Here is an 8,944-nt window from a genome sequence, read left to right as displayed (position 1 = left end):
AGTATCACCTTGATTCACTTTGACATGCAATCGAGCTTCACTTTTGCCACAATGCTTTTACATGAAGTGCTTTTTAGTCTAGTTGTCACCAACTGTCTTTGTAGTAAGAGACTCCATATAATCTGAAACTAAATATAACACCAGACACAAAACATCTGTCACTTAAACAGAATAAATATTCTTTAGCTTCAAGCACCAATGTGTGAAATCTGTAATTTGACACTGAATCCTCTAAATTTATGCTTTAAATCAACATACCATTGTGTTGTTATAATGCTGTGGATTTACCACTACAAGTGGTCAGTGTTCAGCTGATGATTGCACCCTGTGCTCCAGTTACACAACAGTAACATGTCTGACTCCCTCCTCAGCCATCATATTGTTAAGCACAGCAGACTTAAATGTTTGGTGCTTTCTCATGAGGACACAAACTATTTGACCCTGACGTGATTTGAACACGCAACCTTCTGATCTGGAGTCAGACGCGCTACCGTTGCGCCACAGAATCACGTAAGTGATAAGTGCAGGTGCAGTGATCACCTCAGGTCTCAGGTCGTTTGCGTCAACGCAAACGGCCCAAAACTTTTTAGAATCTGCTGGTAGATTTGTAGCTGTATAACAACACAATGCTGTGCTGGTGAAGTTAAACTAATTTAAGGCAGTTAAAGAATCACTGGAGTGAGAAATCACCGATGTGTGAAATCTGTATCCTCTAAATTTATGCCTTAAATGCTCTAAATCAACATACTGTGCTGTTATAATGTTGTGAAATGACCACTGAGTGGTCAGTGAGCATCTGATGGACCTCAGCTGATGATTGCAGCCTTTGCTTCTAAAGGTGTGACTCTGTGGTGCAATGGTAGCGCATCTGACTCCAGATCAGAAGGTTGTGTGTTCAAATCATATCAGGGTCATTTGTTTACTTCTTAATCAGAAAACTTGGTATGTTGACCTTAGTGATAATTTTTTTATTTATTTATTTATTTATTTATTTTTTTCCAGAGAACATTTACAATGCTTAACAGCTTCAAACATGATTTAACAGCAGGTTCATCAAGACTTTCTAAAAAGTTTCTAGACAATTTCTGCCTGCTAGTTGACAGCAGATATACAGCATTGCTAGATTAAAATTGCGAGGGGTTAAGTAAAGGGAAAAAAAAGAAAGAAGAGAGAAAAAAAAAAAAAGAAAAAAAAGAAAAAGACAATACACACTAACTCTACAACAATTACAGACAGCACATGATGTAACGCAACGACCTATGCACAAAGACAGCCAATATTCCAGTCTTCATTCATATATATACATGGTATACACCAATACACATATACCCTGTGTAAAGCGAGCCAAACACCTCGACCCCCAACTGGCCAACCCCGGCCGCTAGCGGATGGGAGTGGCCAGTACAGGGTCAAGCGTGGGGTTCCCCTCTTTTTTCATAGCAGCTTCAGACTGTTACAGATGGTTAATGTTTTCACAGCCTTCTTATGATTACATAATTTAATGATGGCCAAATAATGTTCAAGTTCCTTTTTAAATACTACAAAACTAGGGGTAGAGTTGGCATATTTCATCTTGTGAATATGAAATTTTGCAAGGAGAATGAGGAGATTAATGATAAAGGGCCCCCTCTGGGACATTTTATCAGTTTGGAAACCAAAAAGAATATATTTAAAGTAAAGGGAGAATGAGGCACTGACTTTTGATGTAATCAAGATATTAACATCATTCCAGAACCGCTTGGTAGCTGGACACGACCAAAAAAGGTGAGCCAGAGTTTCAGGTGAGCCTCTGCAGAAAGCGCACATGGTATCTATGTCTTTTTTAAATCTCACTAAGAAGTGTTTCACTGAGTAAAATCGATGTAATATTCTATATGATATTTCTTTAACTTTATTTGTGAGAAAAAAACGTTGTGGTAGGGTCCAAGTGTATTTCCATTGAACATCTGGTACGGATTTAGCCCAGTGTGCAATTGCAGCTGGAACAGATGTTATGTTCTCCTGAAACAGGGCTCGAATTCTGCCATTTCTACCACTACTTAACATGGAGAAACAAATTTTTCGAACATGTGTTTTAGTTGGGTCACAGGGGGACACTACAACCGGAGGTTTAAAGTTAGAGCATTTGCAGAGCATCCGTAGACCAGACGGTATTGCATCAAAAACAATAGCATATTCCCGGGGTGGCACTGGTACCTTATACCTTTCCAAAAATTCACTGTAACTATAGAGAAGACCACTTTCATTGAAGAGCTGGCTAATCAATAAAATACCATTACCACACCAGTTTTCTAAGTATAGCGACTTGTTTTTGAACACAATATGCTGATTATTCCATATGTAACTTTTGTGTGGAGAAAAGTTATGTTTGAAAATCAGCGTCCACGAGAGCAGTACTTGTTTATGAAATGATGAGAGTTTAATTGGAATTTTCTGAATACTATAACTGCACAGCAGAATAAGTTTCAAACCACCGATTTGAGAGAAAACAAAATGTGGAATAAAATTCCAAATAGAAGTAGGGTTTGCGAGATGTTGCCTAATCCAATTAATTTTAAAAGTATTATTAAGAGAAGCAAAATCAATTAGCCCCAGACCCCCTTTATCAAGGGGATTCAGAACCACAGATTTTTAACATAGTGGGTCTTATTTTTCCATACAAAATTGGTCAAAACCTGATCTACTTTCTTGCACACGGAGGGCTCCACGTCCAGAACCTGAGCAGCATACGTCAAACGCGATAGACCCTCTGCTTTGGACAGCAGTACTCTGCCCGCAAGAGACAGGTCCCTCTGCAACCAACGATTAAAAACAACTTGAGTCTTTTCAATCATTGGTGCAAAGTTTTCATTATTTCGCTTAGACAAATCTTTGGTTATAGTGACGCCCAAGTAAACGACAGAGTCCTTAACTGGGATATCACAAATTAAGTTTTTGAAGCAATTTTTCACGGGCAAAAGCACACATTTATTAACATTTAATTTGAGCCCTGAAGCCTTGGAGAAGGACTGTATCACATTTATTGCAACAGGGACCTGCGAATCATCTTTCAAAAACAAAACCGTGTCATCTGCCAGTTGGCTAATTTTTATTTCATTCTTTGCAATGGACACACCCTTAAGAGAGCTGTTTTTAACCTGCAAGTTAAGAAATTGTACAGCTATAAGGAAAATATAGGGGGACAAAGGGCACCCTTGACGGACACCTCGATTTAAGGGGAACCTTGGTGTGGTGCCGTGGCTCAATTTAATGGAGCTATTGGCATTCGAGTACAAGGTGCGCAACGCACTCTGAAAGAACCCGCCAAAACCATACTTTTCGATCGCAGAGAGCATAAATCCATGTTCAAGTGAATCAAACGCTTTATAGAAGTCAAGGAAGAGAATCAGACTCTGATCCTGGACTAAGTCACTGTAATCAAGAATATCGAGAACTAACCTAATATTATTTGAAATATGCCTATCACGCATGAAGCCCGACTGACATTCGTCTATAATTTTTGGTAACACTATTTTAACTCGAGACGCAAATATTGATGCCATAATTTTATAATCATTATTAAGTAAAGAGATAGGACGCCAATTATCCAGAAATAATGGGTCTTTTTTAGCCTTTGGTATTAAAGTTATGAGGCCTTGAGTGAGCGTGGCAGGCAGTGATTCTCTATCTATAGACTCTTCGAACACTTTCAAAAGAAAGGGACATAGACTAGCTGAAAATCTCTTATAAAATTCAGAAGTTAACCCATCATTACCTGGGGATTTATTTAGTTTTAATAGATTAATAGCATCTTCAACTTCTTTCAAAGTAATATTTTTATTATTTTATTATTTATTTATTTTATTATTTTTATTTTATTATTTTATTTTATTATTTAGTGATAATTAAATAAGTGTGTCTTGTTTAGCTGTGCAGCATCAGTTACCATGGTGATCTAGGACAGAGCCAGTTTAGTGACATTGAAAACTTAAAGCTCAGTCTCACTAACCCAGTAATCTTGCTTTGTTGGGCAGCCCTCATGTACATACATCCCAGTTATGGGTCTTATCTGTGGTGTGGATCATATAGTGATGAACATAAAAACCGTGATTTTTAAGTAGCAGTGTGAACAAATAAACTGTTGAATCACAAAACAGGTGCAACCAGCAAGTAAATGATCTATCAGCTCCCAAAATATTGTTAATTAAGGGTAAGGTGAGCAGTTTTGCCAAGTGTTTGTTCTGCTGCTGATAAAAGTAATATTACAAACATGCAACAAAATATTCCAGTGATTTTTTTAACTGGCTTAAATTAGTTTTACTTCACCAGCAAAGCATCGTGTTTTTATACAGCTACGAATCTACCAGCTACGAATCTACCAGCGGATTCTAAAAAGTTTGGGCCGCTTGTGTTGATGCTGGTGGTGAGACCTGAGGTGATCACTGCACCTGCTGTTATTACATGTGTGACTCTGTGGCGCAACGGTAGCGCGTCTGACTCCAGATCAGAAGGTTGCGTGTTCAAATCACGTCAGGGTCAAATTGTTTACTTTCTAACTGAAAACCTTAATATGCTGACCTTTGTGGTGCTTTAATACATGATCAGAATTAAAGAAAGCCATTTGAAAACATCACATTTGCAAGTTTGGGCTTTTCTTCAATTCCATGAGGACACAGGTAATGGAATAATGACAGTTTTGTCATGTTTATCAATATTGTCCATTGTGCACCACGGTAGTGTTTAGACAGGAAAACACTGCGTTATGGTTTCATTACGGTACTAAAATGCCAAAACCCTGGATCGAACCAGAGACCTTTAGATCTTCAGTCTAACGCTCTCCCAACTCCATTTCAGCTGCAAAATATGCTAATTAGCATGGCTTCGATTGGCTGATGTGACTGACGTATCAGAGGGGAGCAAAACATGGATCTGACCATCAGATTGGTGCGGGAGAACTTGTTAATATGTACGAGTTAAAAGACTGAACGTGCAACATTACTGGTTTTCAAATGATAGCCCTCCTAACGTGATTGGTTTTCAGCGGATGCCTGATGTATTTCGCCACCTCTGTGCGGCCATTTTGCCATCAAAACTAGTAAAATGAGCTTGCCAAATCAACAAAAAACATACTGAAGTGATAGAAGAGGTATATTCTCAACAACTAACAGGCGCACACAGTGTTACATATATGGACGGTGGTTTCTACTATGCCTGCTTTGCATTATGTAAGATGTGCAATTTTCAATTTTAGATACAGTTCTGTGAAGTTACAGAACGTCTGGCTATGTTGAAGTTGCTTCAAGACGTAGGTTTGAAAAGAAATATGACTGTTTAAGTTTTCTTACCTTCTAATATTGAAGCCATAAACACAGCTCCTACCGTCAAAGTGGGTACTTTTTTCTCTGCTGAAAACGGCCTTGAAAGAGGTTCCTCGAGATATTGCAGCTGAAAGGTTCATGACACCGCGAAAGTATTTGTAACTTTCTGTTTTGACAAACAGCCTAAACAAATGCCTGACAATTCATACGGTCTGATGTGGTTAAGTGTAACAAAATGCCGAAACCCGGGATCGAACCAGGGACCTTTAGATCTTCAGTCTAACGCTCTCCCAACTGAGCTATTTCGGCGGTGAAATAATCGGCACGTGCATGACAAATTTACAGGCATCAGACCAGCCACCTCACGTTTTGCAGCTATTGTGTTGATCTATAAATTTTAGAGACACATAGTTTAACTTAGCGGCTCTAGGATGTTAGTTGAACTTTGATTCTCCACGGCTCTGGATTGGAGCGGTCGCGGTGACGTAATTTTCCCTGCTCCCACACTGAGCGCGGTGGCTGCTGGGAAGAAAGGTCAGGAATCGCTGGCAGTAGAAGACGAGGATTTGCTGCTTGAAGAAAGATTATCGCTATGAGCAGCTAACGAACAGTAATGACCGAACCTTAAAAGAAACCTGTACGGCTGTGGCTGTGACACAGAAAGAAAGTCACAAGAAGCTGGTTTTCGTGTGATTTCTGACCCCGCCGTCTCTCTGACTGGCGAACAGCCGCATTGTTATTGTTTTCGCTTCATCTGGCGGCCGCATAAACACTACTCTCCCCCGGCTGAGGCAGGGGTCCGGACTGCCTGAGTGATGTGTTTCTGTCCGACCCGGGAAGATGGATGAGAAATCCAACGGCAGCGGCGGCCACCACCGGCTGCTGATCGTTCTGCTCATGGTGTTGCTCTTCGGCGTCATCATGATCCAGTACGTGTGTCCGAGTAGGTCCGAGTGCCAGATGCTCCACCAGCTGGGGTCCTGGTTTAACGGTGCAACTGGTTCCCGGGGCGGCGGCGGTGAAATCCAGGACGGGCTTCAAAAGGATCCGTACATCGCAGAAGACGGCGCTCTGGCTCGCTTTGTCCCTCGCTTCAACTTCACCAAAGCGGACCTGAATCGCGTGGTAGACTTCAACATCAAGGGGGATGATGTGATCGTGTTTCTGCACATCCAGAAGACCGGTGGCACCACTTTTGGTCGACACCTGGTGCGGAATATTCAGCTGGAGAGGCCCTGCGAGTGCCACGCAGGTCAGAAGAAGTGTACCTGTTTCCGGCCAGGTAAGAAGGAAACCTGGCTCTTCTCCCGGTTCTCCACCGGCTGGAGCTGCGGGCTTCATGCGGACTGGACGGAGTTGACCAGCTGTGTCCCGTCACGGATGGACTCCCGAGAGGCTCCCAAGAACCTGCCCAGGTTGGTGAAAGATGGACTCATACAGTACATTGGTCATAATTACACAATAAATGTGATTCAGAAATGCACTACAGAGTAGTTCACAAAATAATCACTTATGGAGACCAGCAATTACTCTTAACACCAAAGGTTTTCAGTGATTTTTCAATTAGTTTTTAATGATTAAACTCCTTGCCAAATATTTGATGGCTGATTGGTTTGACATATGTCTAAATACTCTGATTCCATCATCTGAATGCGATATTTTCTGATCTTTACTCCTCTGTGACAATATCTTTGGTTTGTGGACATGACATGACATAAATATACGCCATCTTGGGCTTTATGATTAATTGCAGCCTTATTTTAATTGCTCCCAGTTTAGCCTAAATATAAAGACTGCATTGATTTAATATAGTGCAGACTCTTGGAGCAACTTTTACCACTGCAAATAGTAGGTGGTTAAACTTTGGCTTTACCATAATCAGTGTTTTTTCATCAAGTATCTACATTGTACAGAAGATTTACGAGAGACCAACACACAAAGTATAATTTAGTGGCTAAAGCTTAAAGCACAAATGTTTCTAGTGCATGCAGACTGTATGAACAAACCAAAAGACTGCAGGATCTTTGCTCTAGTTTTGTCAAAGCAGTACTTATGCAGTGTGTTACAACCAGAGACTGATGGTTTCTTGTATGTAACACCATCTTCTTACTCCTCATCACTGCATTTATTATGGCAACATTATAACAAATTGCTGGAGCACTTATTTAAACAATCACCGAGACATATTGAGGCCATTTCAGTTGGCTTAAAGACCTAACGTTGTCTTTTTTCCTCTCCAGTAGGAACTATTATTACATAACCATCCTACGAGACCCAGTGTCACGCTACCTGAGCGAGTGGCGTCACGTGCAGCGTGGTGCTACATGGAAGGCTTCTTTACATGTGTGTGATGGACGCTCACCAACACTGTCAGAGCTGCCAAGCTGCTACTCAGGAGACGACTGGTCGGGTTGTTCGCTGCAGGAGTTCATGGACTGCCCCTACAACCTGGCTAACAACCGGCAGACTCGCATGCTGGCTGACCTCAGCCTGGTGGGCTGCTACAACGTCTCTGCCATGAGTGAGGAGGAGCGCTGGGCAGTACTTCTGGAGAGCGCCAAACGCAACTTGCGAGGCATGGCCTTCTATGGACTGACCGAGTATCAGCGTAAGACCCAGTATCTGTTTGAGCGAACCTTTAATTTGGAGTTCATTGCACCGTTCACACAGCTCAATGGCACACGTGCCTCCAGTGTTGAGGTTCCTCCGGAGACGCAACACAGAATTCGGCAACTAAACCGATGGGACGTGGAGCTGTATGAGTATGCCCGTGACCTTTTCCTGCAGCGATTCCAGGTGGCGAGGCAGCAGGAGCGCAGGCAGGCCAGGGAGAGGCGACAACAGGAGAGGAGGCGACTCCGTGGAAGGCTCGCAACAAAGCAAGGAAGACAGCCGAAGCCCACAGAAACACTGCGTTTGACCAACAGTCATCCTGCTGTAACCGAGGAGCAGCAGAGGGAGAAGGCAGCTGAAGACAGCGTGGAGTCAGAAGTGCTACTTCCAGACTGGTGGGATCTGGATGAGAATAGCACCATGGACGACTACATAGACAATGTAGAACAGTGGTAGTGACGGGAATCAACTGTAGGGTGTCTTAATACTAAGTGTGCCAAGTTCTGCCTTGTCTGTTTTCATCAAGTATTTTTAGTATATGCCTTCCACCTTTTTTTTCACCATGAACTGTTTTAAATGACACATTAATTTATTGATACTGATTGTATTTCTTTGCCACAACTGACATTAATAATGGGTGCATTTTCTTGACAGACACAAAGACAAGTCTAGCTACCTGGAATCCTGTACCTTTTGATGACACTAGCCTTTTACCTGGACGTTCAGCACATCTGAACTCTTGTAATGTAGCTTGAAACAACGGGGGATTTATTTTAAATTTTACAAAAAAAATACAATGTAATGTGTTTTTTATTTAAAAAATCTACTATTTGTGAATAACAATCTATATGTTTGCCAAATTGTTGTCTTGTATGAAATGTGTACATTCTGAAATGTACCTGTTTTAAGTGTCTTTTCGGTAACAGTTAAGGAGAATGGAGTTTTCATAGATACCTCAATGTGTAGCATTAACTGCTAATGTTTGAAAAACTACCGAATGTGTCTGTTTTTATATAAAATTGCTTTTACATTTA

The 8,944-nt window shown here is 41.3% G+C and overlaps 1 protein-coding gene and 4 non-coding genes across 6 annotated transcripts; 3 read left to right on the top strand and 2 right to left on the bottom strand.

Moving 5' to 3' along the window:
* Positions 1-436: 436 nt before the first annotated feature.
* Positions 437-508, bottom strand: trnaw-cca (transfer RNA tryptophan (anticodon CCA)). The gene has a single exon. It is a non-coding gene; the product is annotated as a tRNA-Trp (tRNA).
* Positions 509-842: 334 nt separating this feature from the next.
* Positions 843-914, top strand: trnaw-cca (transfer RNA tryptophan (anticodon CCA)). Its single transcript has one exon. It is a non-coding gene; the product is annotated as a tRNA-Trp (tRNA).
* A 3,532-nt stretch (positions 915-4,446) lies between these two features.
* trnaw-cca (transfer RNA tryptophan (anticodon CCA)) lies at positions 4,447-4,518 on the top strand. Its single transcript has one exon. It is a non-coding gene; the product is annotated as a tRNA-Trp (tRNA).
* A 1,015-nt stretch (positions 4,519-5,533) lies between these two features.
* Positions 5,534-5,606, bottom strand: trnaf-gaa (transfer RNA phenylalanine (anticodon GAA)). The gene has a single exon. It is a non-coding gene; the product is annotated as a tRNA-Phe (tRNA).
* A 210-nt stretch (positions 5,607-5,816) lies between these two features.
* On the top strand, positions 5,817-8,944 carry hs6st2 (heparan sulfate 6-O-sulfotransferase 2). Of its 2 annotated transcripts, none has more exons than XM_022196709.2 (2): positions 5,817-6,712; positions 7,541-8,944. In XM_022196709.2, exons 1-2 carry the CDS (start codon positions 6,138-6,140, stop codon positions 8,364-8,366), a joined length of 1,401 nt encoding a protein of 466 aa, XP_022052401.1. In that variant the 5' UTR covers positions 5,817-6,137; the 3' UTR covers positions 8,367-8,944. The 2 variants fall into 2 exon arrangements, with proteins under 2 accessions (XP_022052401.1, XP_022052400.1); XM_022196708.2 differs by having other exon boundaries at positions 7,538-8,944.

Source organism: Acanthochromis polyacanthus, chromosome 10, assembly GCF_021347895.1.
Source record: "Acanthochromis polyacanthus isolate Apoly-LR-REF ecotype Palm Island chromosome 10, KAUST_Apoly_ChrSc, whole genome shotgun sequence".
NCBI classification, from domain to species: domain Eukaryota; kingdom Metazoa; phylum Chordata; class Actinopteri; family Pomacentridae; genus Acanthochromis; species Acanthochromis polyacanthus.
The sequence above is the reverse complement of the archived record's forward strand: the minus strand, read 5'-3'. Positions and strand labels throughout refer to the sequence as shown.